Source organism: Parasteatoda tepidariorum, chromosome X2 (assembly GCF_043381705.1).
Source record: "Parasteatoda tepidariorum isolate YZ-2023 chromosome X2, CAS_Ptep_4.0, whole genome shotgun sequence".
NCBI lineage: Eukaryota > Metazoa > Arthropoda > Arachnida > Araneae > Theridiidae > Parasteatoda > Parasteatoda tepidariorum.
The window spans coordinates 24,067,485-24,084,740 of NC_092215.1; the positions used below are offsets into that span (position 1 = coordinate 24,067,485).

The window sequence follows — 17,256 nt, forward strand, 5'->3', positions numbered from 1 at the left end:
AAAGAAGTGGTTTATATAAATGGGAAACTTTAGACATTTCGAATTTATTAGGTTTTATTTGTTAAGCCCTGTAATATTATTTTTAAAAGGAGTTTGAAAAAAGAAATCAAAGGTTATGTTCAATTTCTTAAACACGAACATTGAGTTGTGTCCATTTTCTTAAATACTTATTTTGCAATGTGTCCATTTTCATAAAAGCGCATTTTGAACTAAGTCCATGTTTTTAAACATGCATTTTGAGCTATGCTTAAAATCAAAAGCTCATCAACGCAGTTACTTTATTTTAAATAAAAATGTTAATTTTCTTGTTATAAGGCTATTTCAAGTAAAAAAATTCTGCAAATGAAGGTATATTTTTAAGTTTTAGTAGCAGAAATAATTAATCAAAAATTAATACTACTTAGGCTGAAAAAATCGGGTGAAAATTTTTAAGACTGTTAAAGTAAAATTATAATTGTTGAAGTTTCGATTTCTGGGGAATTATTTAACTGTTTTCATTGAAATTCTAGATTTTGTAATTAAAAATTAAATTATTTAAGAGGGAGTCAAAATTTAAATGTCTTGCAATTAAGAAATTTTTTCATTAATTATATTAAGTAGTAAAACATAAGAAACATTTCGTAAAAATTATTTTTTGCACAAAATATTTTTGGGTAAACAAGTTTAAATGGGTGCAAGAATATTTTGATAAATGTTCAAAAATTAAAAATAAGTAAATAAAATTAACAGCAAGGGGACCAGACTTTTAATCGCTCTCCTGGCTATGTAACTCGAATTATATTTTGAGAGTCAAAATCAAATTTCTTAGGAAAAAAAAGAACAAAGAAAATACGTTTTTCTGCTTGATTTCTTTACTTAATTCATAGTTAGCCTTATTTAATAATGAGTTACCACTAAGTACTTAGTATCCTCATTGATGTATTAAATTTGAGGGGGATATTAGCGAGCGAAAATCAGATCATGATAAGGCATCAAAAATTATAATTTTTTTCTTTTTTAGCCATTGTTATGATCCAAGCAATCTTTTTAATAGTTAAAGAACGGGGAAAAGTTATAAGTCACGCTTTTTGCAGATGCAACATTTTAACAGCAAACCACTTAATAATAACCAAATAGGTAAATCACAAATTTTTGAATGTGTTTAAAAGTTCCATCTGCAACAGCGCAGTATACAAAAACATCTTATTCCTCACTCAAAAATCGTGTTTTTTTTAACACAAACGTTTTTCTGGACAATTTGAAATTGTGGCTTATCGTGACAATTATACTGCCTCAAGTTCTTTTATTATTTAATTGTGTTTGATGGAAACAATGATTATGATTTTTCTTTATTATTATAATTTTTTTTTTTTAGTTTGATGGTGTCTGGTATGAAAATCAGCGTACATTTGCTCTCGCAGAAGGTGGGCTGAAATGTGCTAAAACAGTGATTAGTGGAGCGAACAAGGAAAGACTAAGAGCTTCTTTTAGACGGACAGGAGTCAATATATTGTAATTTAATCATCATTTCTTTAAAAGAGTGAGATTTCGTAACTTAAGGCTGTTTTTCGAAGGTTCTGTCGTCACATAAAATAACACATTTTCGCCAATAATACACTTTTGGCGATTGAAATGGGCTACAGGTGGCACAGAGCAGAATTCTCAAACTATGGCAATACTTCGCGTGCTCTAACCATCAGCGTGTAGATAGTTATAGGAGAAGGAAATACGTTAGTTTCTGCTTTGATTTTTAGATAGATTAATAATTTAAGGTAGGAAACTATGTGGAACTAAGAACTGCATTAAAAATAATTCTAAAATAAAGCGTCGTGGAAATTTTAGAAAGGAGAGAAGTCCAGCTTGTCGAATACATAACTAACGCTAGTTCGATGAGGTATGCTATATCAGAAGAACAACATACAGGGAGTGTAACATATTCAAATTAAGGAAAGCATCATATGTTAAGATCCAGCGCAGGAGCATAAGAAATACAGTGGCAGTCAGGAGGTACGTCACCGGTGTACCGGATTTTGGACAACTCTACATGTATGGTTGGGTACGCTGCCTCCCGCCAAATCATACTATCTTTCTGTGTCAAATGTGTTGCCAGATTTAATCCACATCGTTGATATGAATGCATTATCAAAAAAATATCTTAATTAATAGTATAGTACTCAACAGAGTAAAAATGCACAACAAAAACAGAACTTTTCTTCCCCTCCCCAACCCCAGTGGTTGGTGTGCAAACACTTTTCAAGAACCTCTGCTACTGTGCCCCTAAATGTTGATTTTTACTTTATACACAGGGACAACACCAAACTTTGGGGACTGGTTTACATTACATCTAAGGATGCTAGCCTTCTTTCCCTAAGTATATTCTTTAGCATATTCCCATACAACTGAGAAGAGGAGAGGGAAGGAAGGAGACATGGAACCGCTCTTTTCCCCAGATTGGCGTATTCGAGTGTTGCGATCGCGAATTAAGTCTATATTTAACCAGCGTCCTCTATAATTCTGAAAATGGCGTGAAACGTCATAAGGAAGAAAAGTCACAATTTTAACGAATGGATGGTTAGCTGAATGCAAAGAATTACAAACTTCCTAAAATCGGAAAAAATTAAGAAAACTTCCGGTGAGTATCTCCGCTAATGTTATGTTTATGTGGATATGTGTAACCAGGCTTAAGATTCTAGGAAGTTTTATTATTGTGATTTGTGTTCAAATTTCGCTGTAGAGAGAGTTTTACCAATCATAAGAGTTTTCTGTAATTTATAAATTCTAACAGGACGTGAGTCAAAAACAAATTTAAGAAAATTAATATCAGAGCATCAATAAGTAGCCATGTTTTGTGTGTTATCCCTTGGTTGGCTATATTTGTGTAAAATAGCACCGTTTGTTATCTTTTGGGCAGCATAATAGTAAGCTTGCGAAGTCTTAACAATTCATTGGCTGTTTATTTCGTTGAAACTTATATTGAAAGAACGCGTTATATTGAAAACATTACAAGTATAATAATATTGGATGGTGCGTTTTTTCAAGCTTAGGCGTAAAAATCAGTCGAAAGTGGTAACCCGGAAGTCTTATGGCGAATTTAACCCCCACCCCCCAACGCTATCTGCGCTTAGCTTTACACTGTCAACCATTCATATAAAAAGCGTATATGATATAATTTTTTTTTATTCAAAAAATATAATTCCCAGCTGTATTATCTGGGTTCTTAAATTTAAAAAAAGTATTATAAATTGACTTTGATGATTTACATCTAGGTAAAAAATTTAACCAAATTTGCGATTTTTTTAAAAAAAAAAAGTTTAATAATTTTTAAAATATTTGTTCGTTCTAAAGCCCAGATAATGATAGTATATATAGTTTAAACTTTGCCCCAAGTGTGAGGTACTTAACTGTGGCTTTTTTATTTTATTTAAAGAAAAAAATTCCAAAAAAACTGTTAACATATTGTCTCGCACGTTCACATAAATAGATTCTGTACAAACTCAGTAGAGAGCCGAGATGATTCAAAAGTAAATGCAGAGTCCAGAACTTTCGTACGTGAATGTGCAAAATTCTTTTAATATTGCACCTCTAAAAAATTTCCGAAAAAGAAATTTTTTACTCAAGAGTTGTAACGTATCTTAACGTATTGTAGACAGAGTTTACCATACAAAAAAAAGTTTGTATGAAAAGAATCAGCTACTTGAGGTAGCGTTGGGGTGTTTTTTATACTAATTATTGGGTCCTCTCATTAAGTTGACGGCAAGCACGCACAATTAAGTTAATTTGATATTCTGGGTAATTAATTGTTGCAAGTCAATTAACTTTTTCAACTTTTGGTCGATATCCTTGTTTTTTCCAATACAAGCCCCAAATTGTAGTGGGCTGTAAGTATAAGTGACAGGTTTTAGGAAGACTCACACACCATATTACATACCAATTGGCTCACAAAATCACCTAACATGAACCACATAGAAATTCCGTGGGATATGTTTAGTGGGTAAAAAAAAACGGAATTAGTGTTTCAGTAATTTGGTGCATTTGTGCACGATCAAAGTAATCGCTAAATCGAGTGGATTCCTTTCCTAACCGCTATAGGTGAGAATCGCGTTCAGTGGTAGTATTAAATTATGCTTACATGATTTCCCTAGCACTGACCTCGTATGGAAGCAATACTATGAAATAGTTTGATGTTCCATAGTCATGATAAGCTACTTTTTCTAAAGTTGTTGTTGCAGGCAATTGAGGCAAGGGGTGCGATTGTTCTTGCTTTTCAGTGGCACCATCTATGTCTAAGAATTTGACTTCTGCCATACCCGTTTACAGGGCAAACCCATTCATACATCCACAGATCGCAATTTTGACCTGTACCAGAGAACGATTTGTGGCGTAACTACCACTATAAATATTAAATACCAATTCTCTAGTATATAAAACGTGTTAACTTGATTCCATCAGGAGGTACCTTTTGATAGATGAAGGTTGATATAGTCGATAATAAAATTCACCACAGATCAATCTCAATTCAGTACTCCCCAAGCTATAATTTGTTATGGGAACATGGAAGACTTTGTGACCCGACAGATTTAACACGCATCAGTCACCATTTACTACAGGGGGAGACTTCAGCCGACTGAATTCAAACTCCCGTGCCTCGAACGAGAGTCCAGCACCCTGCAAACCAGGCTCTCCTTGCCACACTTTTTATAATAGTGCAGAAGAGTATTTTTGGTAAACAATAGGATGTATTAGTGTATTGGCTGTTATCAGAAACTGGTAAATATATATCTGGAAACAATACTGAGGAACAGCTTGAAGTAAAAATGTAACCTTTGGAAAAAGTTTGAAATGTTATTGTATTACCTCAAGCCTTTGAATTATTTTCTTGACTAATAAACAAACGTTCTTAATTTTAAAATTATTTATTAAGGGGTCACAGTACCCAAAAAATGACGAAAATACCAAAAAAATTTTTATTGCTTATAATAAAACTTCAAAGTATTTCAAATGTACAGAAAAAAATTCATCTCTCTATCTACATTTTTAAAAAAGTTATGAATGCTCAGCAGTCTGACTTTAAAGTGCTTTTTCGCATAGATGATAATTTTGTGTCTTAATCTTAATTAAATCCCTAAGGAATTTTTTCTATTTAAGATAAAGCTTTGAAGTAAACTTTTTTATCTTGAGTATAATACACTTATTTAAACTGTGCATGGAATAAGCATTTTATGAGGTATTACAATTTTTACGGCATGTTATATATACCTAACAGGAATTTTTACCCTTTTTTTTCTACTTTTTTACAAAATAATCTATAAAAAATATTCTAATTGATATATCAACAAATGAATGCACAAAATTGTTAAGATAAATATTGCAAGCACTATGAAAAAAACTTTTTTTGAAAATATGTTAAAATAAAAAAGCCTTAGGGATTTAAAAATTTAGAATTTTTTCAACTTTTTTTAAAATTTAAAAAAAATTAAACAGTTTAATTACTTTTTGAAGATAAATTATTGATTATAAATTAAATGAGCATGTAAAGCATCCTCAAAATGAATGATTATACCTTTATTTTAAAAAATTGTTGCAAAGGTACTGTGACCCCTTAAATTTTTAGATTTACAAAAATACAGTTACTTCTTCATGGCATAAAATAACCTGATTTTGATTATTTTTTTTTAGAAACCGAAAAGTAACTTTAATGCGTGGTTATCTGCATACACCTCGAGGAGAAGCACCTGCTAAATTAGAGCTTGTCATGGGACCACGTAAGTATTTTCATCAGTAAGCTCGAAAAGCTCTGTCGTTTTATGAATAACGCCTTTTAGCCAATATACAATTTTTTAACCGTCAGAAAAGTGACCTCAGATAATCCATAACCAACGTCCCCAACATATACAAATCCTCTACCATTGAAGGTTTTTTTGGACATGATTTTTTCAAAACTTTTTATCAGGATTTAAAAAGACGCAAGTTACATCGTGGGAGTAATCCCTCATGGCAAATTCACCTACATTAAATAATAAGTTTAGAAACAAATGAGTTCAGGTTAACCTAGAGTAAACAACGAAGTTTCAAATGCTGAAATTTTTTTCTTCAAAATATCAAAACATTTTCTCTAGATATACCTATACTCTTTTTATCTCAAATGCAGGGCCTGCGCTAAACATTCCCCAAATGCGGAAAAATAGATAACTCGGTGAAAGAAATTGTGTTTAGGAGCTTTTTTGATGAATGCTTTTTTTCCCCCGAAAAGAAAATATTCCCCATAATCCTAAAAAAAAAAAAAAGGTCAAAAGGAATTTTTTTGTACAAATGCTGCATTTTTTATTCGATTACAGTAATTTCCGTTAGACTTGTCGCCTAACCAATTAAGAGTTATAATAAATCTACATAATGTAAGCATAAGCAACAAGAGAGATTACGTAAGCCAGCGACAAACTATCATAAAATATAAAATACAGATTAATATGTTCGTCACCAAATCGCAGTGACAGATTAAGTGGTAGTAAGATGCATACTATCATTCATTTTGGCAGAAAATATATTTTCTCGTGACATCAGAATAATGTTGTTTCAGTTTTCTCGTTATCAGGGGGCCCCACCAGGGGGGAAGGTGGGTGCACGATGCGCCCACGTAAAGCTTGGAGGGGAATTTTTACACTAAATAAAACGAATAGTTTGGGGGGGATTTAGAATTTGCAAAAGAGCTTGGGGGGATGGGGGCCACTGCTCGTTATATTATTACCACTCTAGTTTAAGAAGTAATCAAAAATTAACCATAACCTATTCCTATTTCTTTTCCATTCATTGCTCAATTATTCTTTCCCAACTGCAAATTGACTCATCATTAGAATATGCATTTCATAAAATAATTCAATTTATAGTAAATTTGCATTTTGATTTGAAGTTGTTTACGGGAAAAAAATCAATCATAAATTTTTTTTAAGTTTTGTCTTTGGCTAAGAATCTTGAAAATTGCCTAATACTTTAGATATTTGGCTAATAATTTGAGGTACTTAGCGTAGGTCCTGGAATGGAGGTGAAACAGAATTTGCAACGAAACGTTTCTCCTGTGGTTTAGCGTCCTATTAATATCATGGTCACTTGTTTATCTGATCCTTTATTCCTTTCATACTCTCTAAATTTTTTGTATGTAAAGTCTTTTACATTTTTTGTAGTGGACACACAAAATCCTTTTAATTCTCATGTATTAAAATATTAATGCATGGATAATTCATTTTGATAACACTCAAGAAATAAGATTCAAGATTTCTTTTAGAAAAATAAATTTTGAATTTTTATTTCTAGATCATAGTTCAACTAATCTGTTTTGAGATAAGCTTAAAAACTGACATAGATAAGCAAGATGCTAAGGAGTTAAATATAAACCATTACCATTAAGTAGATATTAGGTTGTTAAAAAATTCTGCAACACTTGCGGAAATTTCAACTTTTATAAATTTTCATTTTGTGTTGTTGTTTTTAGTTTAAACTCTCATCAATAAGTTCTAAAGGACTTTAGGGGGTAATTCCTTATAGACAATTTGGGAGGAATACTTGAATATTTTTCTCAAAATATTTTAGATATTTGCATTTTTTTTAAGAGTAAAATCCACTTAGAGGATATTTTTGATCATTTAAAGGTATATTTGAAAATTTGGGAATATTTCTAGTCAAATGATTATATCTTTCAAGAATTTGTATTTTTTTTTTCGGGGGGAGGGGGGGATGTTTTGTAAAATCTTTTTCCGTGGAGTAATTTCATCAATAATTTTTATTTTACCTATGTAATATCTGAAAATGTTTAAAAAAAGAAAAACACGCATTTAAAGAAATTAATGCCATTTTTTGTGTATATTTTGCTGTAAATCTCATAGTCATATAAACTACATATTAGTATATATGTTTCATTAAAATAAAAAATCCAAAACTTTCAATTTCTCTCCCTCAATAATTCAAAAACATAACATTATTATTAAAATATTTTAAAAATTTATTAATATGCAAAAACTGGTTTGAAGTTTACAAAATAAACTATATCTAAAGATTTTAATTAAATTATTAGGAGTCTGTTTTAGGAGTTCTAAAAACGTGCTCAAATCCAATAATTTTACCTGTCATACTGTGATGTAATAATCACATACAAATAAAACTTTAAGTAATGATTTTTTTTAAATAATTGTCTCAAAATTAAACACTTCACAGTTTTGTAAATAACTTTAACCTAAAACAAGATTTATTTTCTGAGAAAGTACTGTTCACTGTTACATTAATATGATACATCATCATAAAAGAATTTTTTTTTTGCTAATATAAAAGATAAATTTATTTTTGTGTTTACTGGAATGGGGGCTCTAAGTCTTTGTAGGATGCACCCCATATGCCTTGGGGGGAATGGGTACCCCTGGACTGAGGTACTGAGATTGGACACAAAAGTCTGAAACTCAGGCCTAAAGCCTCAGAGTTGGCAGGTCTGCAGCCAGAAATATCACTTGTATGAGAGATAAGAGGGCAAATTCCCCCCTCCTATTATTTTGACAGGGGTGAGAAGGAAGGGGTTAAAATACATTTGATTACAAAGATGATTTTTTTCTTTCAAACGCCTTTCATTTAACCTTCAATTTCTTAATCTTCTACTATTCAGAGTATATAAAGAAATATACAGAAAAGAAACAAAACAAAGAGATATAAGAAAAACTTTAGAATAGGAAAAAAGCTGGCAATTATTTGTTTAAATTATGTCTATAATTTATTCTGTTGGTTAACATCATGGGTACTGATGGCAGGGAGGACAGCGGGAAAATATGTCCCCTAAATAATTAGAAATCTATAAAAAGTTCACCTCAATATTTCAGAGAAATAAAATTTTTTTCATGAATCATCATAGATTTGAATTCACCAAAGTTAAAAACAAGAAAGAGATAAATGCAATTAATCTTTTGAAGATATAAGGAAATTGTTTTCTAATGTGTTAAATTTAGAGAACTATTATGACATTACTTTAATATTGTTCCTTTCAAAAATTGGCCACCAGCCACAAACATGGTTATCATCTTAATTATAAAAAACCTATTAAATATATACACATTTTTTTATAATGCAATTAACGAAATAATGTTTATGCCATTCTTTAGCTATTCTGTGTTTCCCAAGAGACTTGGGTTATCAATGTTATGCTACATAACAATGTTAATGCTACATAATGTAAAAATTTTTTTTTTCAAAAATAAATTTAGTTCTATTAGTTTTCTGAAATTTTATTTTAGCTTTCACAACAGAGCAATAGAAAGAAAGTATTTATGAAGTAGCTTTTCTTGAAATTTATTGTGAACCACTTAGATTGTCTTTTCAATGGCAAGAGAATATAGGAGCATTTAAAGATTTTCCTAAACCTTGCACTTTAACCCCTTATGTAAGGGTATATACTAAGGGTCTTATGAGGTTTATATTTAAGTGGTTATATCTATAAAGTTTTATTTATTTATTTTCGTTCAATTTAAAGAACAATAATGAAATCTTTTATATCTTTTTATTGATATTTCAGTTCAATTATTTCTGCAATACCATGTTATTGATACAAATTATGATGATTATGCTGTTATTTGGGGATGTTTTGAATCACCAAAATACAGTCCTATTCTTGGACATACAGGTCAGTACCATAAATTATAGAAATCGAATAAGGTTAGTTTATATTCGAATTTGGATTTTTATTTAATCCTTGCCCTAGATATATACATTGAGATAAGAAATGACTTGAACAAAGTTTGTATCCATATATTTTTTATCCACCACCAAAATTGTAAAATTTTTTTACATTAAGTTTCGATCAAAGCAAACACCCAAATACATGTACCATTTGCCCTCATTTTTTTTACTGAACTCTATTTTATATCCTTATGTAATAAGAAGGGGAACTGCGAAGCCAGACAGTTGTTAGCACAAGTAGAAATTTGTATAAATTGTCTATCCAAATGTATGTATAAAAGTTGAGACCAGACGAGAATTAAATAGATTTTTCTGTTTGGTTCATTTGAAACACAAGGTTTTGAGAAAATTTAATAAAAATTTGACATCCTAAATATATCCTTGTGCAAAAAGGGGATATCATAATTTTTATAAGATGAAATTATAAGTGTAAGAAAAATCAAAGCCATTTTTTCCCCAAGTAAACTCAAATGTGATATTTTATAGTGATGAGAAAATTATAGGCACTGTGAATGCAAAATAATACATAAGCGAGGAAAAACAAAAATGCCATTGAAATTTGATAAAATCACAATAATGGAAGAAAGGTGTAGAAAGCATATAAAACCTGTTTGATAGCTATTTGAAACTTAACGGTGTTTCTTACATAAATTTTTAACTCTTCTCTGTTTACTACAGCAAGCATGATGTGCAAAACAGGTTTCGTTGTTCTACATGCTTGCCCCCTTAAATCGTGATTTGCAAACTTTTCTTATCTTAAACATTAATTTGAAAACACCTTTGTGGATACACTTTTAGCTTTCTGATAATTTTATAAATATGTATAACATTGGGTTATTAATTAATCTGCTTTTTTTGAAAAACTAATTACCCAGATTCAAAATAAAATAAAAAAATATTTGAATAAATTTTGATCTTTTGACTGGATATTCACATATTAAAATGCCATTTTGATGAGTCTAGAAACTAACCTTTAATATTGAAAAATATTTGTGCAGGATTGAGCAGATATTTGCACAGATTTATAAAAACAAGACACAATATACTATTATAAAACTTGCTCATCTAAAGATAATTCTACACAAGATAATAAGCTTGTATAATTATTTATTTTTTTTATTATTCTTTTTGGTAAAGGATAGAATTTTTTTGAAAGATTCCTCATACGAGACTCTTTTAAAAATCAAGATTGGAACTTCAAATATTATGATATTCATTGTTGTTAAATGTAATGTACATGTGTAAATTTGCAAATTAAAAAAAAAGAGAGGATAATTAAAAACATAAAAATACTCTATTAACAATTTCTTTTTAAATTGATGAGTTTGATCTATTTAATATGACTTAACATTTTATTTGTCTTGATCTTTGCTTAGAGAACTTATGGATATTATCACGCAACAAGACATTATCAGAAGAACATAAAGAAACCATCTATAACAAGTTGGATACTCTAAATATAAATCGTGCTGGATTGGTTGAGACTACTTTCGAAAACTGTACGTCTAGCAAATATTCTTAAAATTGAGAGGAGCCTTCAAAATACCCATTTCTTTTTCATATCATATTATGTATTAATCGGTTTTAATTTATTCAAATAAATCTTTCATTCATATTTACAAAGCTAGTTTTAAATAAAAACTATTCAACTAGATCAAAGTGTTTTTAATCTTATGAAAAGAAAAGCATATATGGGAAAGTTACTTTTAAAAAGTAACAAGTGCAAGTATTTTAAGCAAAAGTATTGAGTAAAAAGTTTCAATTTTGAAAAGTAATGAGTAAAAAGTACAAGACAAAAAAAAAGTAATGAATTTAAAGTACAAATTTCAAGGAAATCAAAATAACCTTAAATTTCCTTAAAAAATGAAAAAAATAAATAAATAAAACTTTTAATTAAAAATGCACAAAATTTTAATTTAAAAGCAAAAATTTTAAAACACAGAAAAATGTAATGAAATTCTTCAAAATAGTGAACATAGAAAAAATCCAGAAACTAAAATTTAATGTTTATATTTAAAAAAGAAGTTTAAGTTTACTTCAAAATTGCCAAATCTTAAGAAATTTGTTTTTACTTCTGGAAACTGTAGTAATAAATTAAATTGTAGAACAAATTTGATAAACATTATAACTCAAAATCAAAAAATGAACATAAAGTTTTTTTTTATTTAAAATTTAATAAACAAATTGATTATATGATAAAATTTGAAAAAGAAAAAAAACCAAAAATAATTAAACTCTGGAATTTATACCACCATTGATAAAAATGTAGGAGACCAATAGTTCGTTTTCAACCCACGGCTCATTGGCTATTACCAAGGAATATTTCTAGGAAGTTCTATAATTTTTTAGCATTTCGTTTATGAGATCATTTAAAAATATGTGACCTAATTGAAAAAAATATGAAATAGTATAGATGCTGTTGTTATATAAATTGCATGTGGCAGGAGAAAAAAAAGACTTACAAAATCAAGTTTAATGATTTTGATTGTGATGTAAGTCATGTGTGTTCTACAGCATACTTTAAGATTTTGAGGAGTTGCATGTGTCTTAATACTTTTGCATAACAGACAATTTTTCTAGCAGGTGTTTGCAATTTTTGCTTCACCATTTTTATGAAACTCAAAGAAGGGATAAATTACTTATATAAAAAAAAAATCCACTTAAACATTATAGAATTCAGTTAAAATATTGGAAAATCAGAAGTATCAGCCACATCAGAAATAATTAAATGGATTAAGACATTTTTTAAATTGAAAACAATTGGATTTTTTAATATTATATACCTTTTTTTTAAAAATATTAAGCTTGCAAGGTACTACTCTACTCCAATTCATCTCAAACCAAACTAAACTATATAATGTGAACAAAGAACTGTATCCAATGCTTAACAGTCTAGGGCTTCAAGCTAGGGATTAAAAGGGAAAGTTATTTTCTTCTTTTTAAATTAGTCTAACATAAGTCAAAGTACTTCAATAACACATCAAAGATACATGGGATTTGTCACTTAAATAGAACTATTTTAAAATAAAATTTATACAGCCATTGATACAAATTTATAAGACCATTAGTTTGCTTCCCAATAATGGTGTATTGGTTACACTATAGAATTCAGTTAAAATATTGAAAAACCAGAAGTCTCAGTCATGTCAAGGAACATACTAATAAATTTATCATGAAAATAATGGTTAATTCTACAAATCTAGAATAATTTTAACTGAAGGAAAACTATTTTTAATGTTAGAAAACAAACAGCAGCGGCGTAACTATGGACCAGATGTAAAAATTCAAAAAGTTATGTGTTTTTCTTACAACTGTTTGATAACAATTTAGTACAAAATCACTTGCATTCATTCGTTAAGACACCTCTTCAGTGTGATTTTTAAAATAACAAAATAACTAGATCTAAATGAAAAACATTTGAATAAATTTTAAGAAAATGATTATTTTTATTTCATTGGAAATGAATAGTTTTAAAGTAATGTCATGAAACTTAATAGTAGGCAAAATCAAAATTAAGTAAAAAAGCTAAAAAGTGAAAATTTTTTGTTTTAATGTTATGACTATAAAGTAAATTTTTTTCATGACATATTTTATGCATCACAACAAAATATCCTTGCTTTTTTAAAAAATGAAAATTATTGTTTGAATGCTAACTGCAAAAATGATTTATTTCATTATTTTTCTTCCTTAAAACTCAAGCTTTAAATAGGGGCAGAAAATGTAATTATTACAAAGAAATGTGTAGCGTGAGAAGAAAGTACAGCTGATAAAATCAATACATTAATACAATACAATAATTTCTTTTAAAAATCTAATAATCAAACTCGATTTTTTTAATTCTGACATAATAAATTATAACTTTTCAGCCATTTTGGTTATTGCAGGAAATTTTTATTATGTATTTCTTTACATTTTGGCCATGAAACAAAACCTACTTGATTTAAATTAGATATTTATATGTCAAAATACTATACAAAAGGTTATTTGAACCAAATTTCTTACCTTTATTAAAATTTTCGATTTTAATTAAAGACTCTGACTAATGAAGGTAAATGCAATTATAATTTTACATAGACAATAGCTTTGTAAGGGCATACTAACAGAAAAATAATCAAAACATACTATTTTTTAAGTGATGAAATTGCACCAAATATTGTTCAACAAATTAGATGCTCAGTTCCAGGAGGATATACATTTGATATTTAAAACTTGATCATTCTATTGCAAAATAACTAAAATCTAACTTTAATGCAACAGAAAATGTTAAAAATAACATCTTCATATTTAAGGTTGATCTTAGTATAGAGTAACTGGTATTCAATAAGGCCTATGAATTTTAAGAATGGGACAGCAGGAGTGGAAATGCTTTAATTAAGGTATTTAATATGGTGAACTTAAAAAATATTCCTATTTATCTTATCAAAATTTTATTTCAGTCTATTATTTGAAAAAAAAAAAAAAGAAAGTTATTTCAATAATATTTATTAGCCCCTTATTTAACCTGGGCTTTGAACATGTCATTTCTTGCTAGTTAAAGTTGAAAATCAGTAAGAAAAGCAATCTATTTCTATCCCAAACTTTCATATGACAAGAATAAGGCGAAATTAATAATATCAACAAAAAGAAACTTCCAAAGTTACTGAGTGTTTAAAAAAAGTAAACAATGAAAGTTCCAAATGGAGTGGCTTGTTCGTATATCCGGGTTTGCTTTTAATTTTTCTTCTAATATATCAGTTTTAAGAATTTTTAATCTGAGCGAGTAGTTAAAAAAAGTGACACTATTATAATAAAAAGTTACATATGCTTCACTATTTAGGGCAAAAATCCTTTATTAAAACAAATATAAAAAACAGGATATAAGACATTTGAATGAAAAACATGCACATAATATGAAATTGAGCTAATTCAATGACTAGTTTCCTTGTTGTGATGAAAGCACGCCGTCGACATATGAGTTACAGCAATAGGAAATTAAGAATATTATTTCTTGACACTGAAGAAGAAAAAATTTCAAATTATAAACATTTTAGAAAAAAAAAATTACCTATGTAAAAATGGCAATTTTAAGTTAAATTCTGCAGAAATAAAATATTTTAATAAAAAACTGCAGTTCTATAGTGTGAAAGAGAACATTTTCAAGATAAAAAGACCCCTATCAATCATATCAGTGATAAAATAATGCATAAAATATAAAAATGGTTAGAAGAGTAACGATTATTGTTTTTTCTGAAACAAATTGAAAACTAAACTGATCATTACAACTGCATTGTGAGCCTTCAAAGGCTAATATTATGACTTCTGAAAAATAACCATGTGTGTATATATATATATATATATAATTGTTGTTTGAGAAGGTGTAATACTCTGCTTTTGAGCTGGGTAACAATTTTTAGATAATTTTTTCCTATACAGTAAATTCCAGAATAGTAGTTGATTGGTTGGTTCTGAAGATAAGATTTCCTATAAAATCAGCTGCATAGTTAGGGAGAAGGGGTGCAAGATAAGACATTTGCCCTTGGAAATAGCTTCAAAAGGGTGCTAAACTCAAACAACACAATTTTTCATGTAACATAATAATTATAACACATTTTCTCAATAAAATATTTTTCTCTTTTTGATATCACCTGCTTCATTTGCTAACTATGTATTCAACAACTTCTATTTTGTTTAAAATTGATTTACTTCAAATTTTAACAGGTAGTCTATAATTATTGTTCATTCTTTAATCATAATAATTTTTCATTACCTTTAACAACATCATCATATTGATTAAAAAATATCTTTATTTAATAGAAACTATATTGGCATAACATATATGCTATTTAATATTTAAGAACCAGTTTTTTAAGCAGGGTCAGGCAGGGTTGACTACTTGAGTTTTGATTTTGTTTAAATTTTCAGGAATTGTTCTTTATGTAAAACTATTAGACGCATTTTTTTCTTAGGGGAGTTATGGGGGTCAAAACTGAAGATCATCTGGAACTTTGAGAAAAACACATCTATTTACACCCAGTTGTACTTTTTTGTGAAACACTGAAAATTATTTCACATTCTTTGGCGTCCACACTAACTATTAAAACATGAGTAATTTTTGTGGACCTTAACATTGGAGGTCAAAGGTCATTCAAAAATCTTCAAAATAAGGGCATTTTCTTAGACTTTGTCAAAATCTACTTTATAACTATAAAGGCATATATTTCTGTGAATAATTACTAATGAATAAAATCTAAACACATTAACATGTGTGGTGTATATTTGACGTGACCTTAAAATTAACTTTAAAACACCAAGAACCTGAAATTATACACCACTTTCAAGGTTATTAACTGCTTTCACCAAAACTCATCTATAAGAATTGTTGGAAAAGAAGCCATAGCAGAAACAAAATCAATCTGCAAATATATGGTTACTGAATCAACTTTTATACAATATGGCCCAAAACTTTTTGGTCTGTACCTGAGTAATTGGATACAGAAATAGTTATAGAAAAACAGAAAATTGTTTTAAAAATGGGATTAAGCCTTATCTGAAGCTAACATTCACCTCTGAGGTGAGCTTTAATGTTTATTTAAAATTTACTGAGGGAGAGTGGTGGCAAAACATACCTAATAGTACCTAGGCAAGATATATATTATCTGGTGTAAATTTCTATTTTGAATAGAAAGAAATCACAACCAATTTGACAGAAACAGAGCAAATTTTGGCTCATACTTATTAAGTCATCTGACATCGCTATCCAGACAAGTGAGGTATTGATTCCAATGCTTTTTTTTAAGCAATCAATAGGAACATTTCAGTTCACTAACAGTTCAAAAGTAAAAAGAGATTTGTGAATAAAAAAACTATTATCTATGTATTTACCTACTTAAAATATTTAAACTATTAGTGAGCTGAAGTGTTCATATTGGTTGCTTATAAAAAAAAAAAGAATATGTATCAGGGTGGCCACTCAAATCAGATTTAAAATTTCCCTGATTTTTCCAGTTAAAAATCTTATAATTTCCAGTTCCGGGTTTTGTTTTTTTCTTATAAAGTGTAGGATGTGTATAAGAAAAGTGTCTATATTATTAAATATGTCATTTTTTTCACATATCATGCATGTTGAAGAAATTTTTATTTATTTTTTATGTTTTGTAACAATATTAATTTTTAAAAAATTAAAATATGCGGAGAAAATAATATGTTTAGCTTGGCGAATATATTGTTTTTATGGAATAATTTTTTAAAATGTGTTTCTTTAAGTAGTATTTGCTCAAAGTGTACCTACAAAATGGCAAAAACAGAGTGACCAATAAAACCTCGGATAAGTAGTGTTCAATATCTTTTCATTTAGCAAAGGAAAACTGTTTCAGGTAATTATATATCAATAAACTTTTATAATTACAGTGGCTTCAAAGAGTATTAGTTCACTCTTAACTTTTAATGAAATAGGAAATAAAAATTTATTAATTAAAATGAATATTTCACAATGGGTATTTGATAATAAGATGTATAATCGATTCTTAGCAAAACTGCATGGAATATTTTAAAAACGAAGCAAAAGTTAGTTTTTAAGATACCAATAATCAAACA

General features: G+C 28.6%; 2 protein-coding genes across 4 annotated transcripts in view; one reads left to right on the forward strand and one right to left on the reverse strand.

The window, feature by feature from the left end:
* Positions 1-17,256, reverse strand: part of LOC107455087 (pyridoxal phosphate homeostasis protein) — a 41,887-nt gene that overhangs the window by 4,916 nt on the left and 19,715 nt on the right. The window contains exon 8 of one of the 2 annotated variants that reach the window (XM_043056386.2): positions 14,496-14,677. The exons of the other annotated variant lie outside the window; for it this stretch is intronic. The gene's annotated coding sequence lies outside the window, so the exon portion shown is untranslated. Of the gene's footprint in view, positions 1-14,495; positions 14,678-17,256 lie in introns of those variants that run through there. 2 annotated transcript variants of the gene reach the window in all.
* LOC107455079 (lopap) lies at positions 842-11,343 on the forward strand. Of its 2 annotated transcripts, none has more exons than XM_016072501.3 (4): positions 842-1,491; positions 5,656-5,741; positions 9,521-9,628; positions 11,061-11,343. In XM_016072501.3, exons 2-4 carry the CDS (start codon positions 5,675-5,677, stop codon positions 11,204-11,206), a joined length of 321 nt encoding a protein of 106 aa, XP_015927987.2. In that variant the 5' UTR covers positions 842-1,491; positions 5,656-5,674; the 3' UTR covers positions 11,207-11,343. The 2 variants fall into 2 exon arrangements, with proteins under 2 accessions (XP_015927987.2, XP_042912337.1); XM_043056403.2 differs by lacking the exon at positions 842-1,491 and adding an exon at positions 2,408-2,611.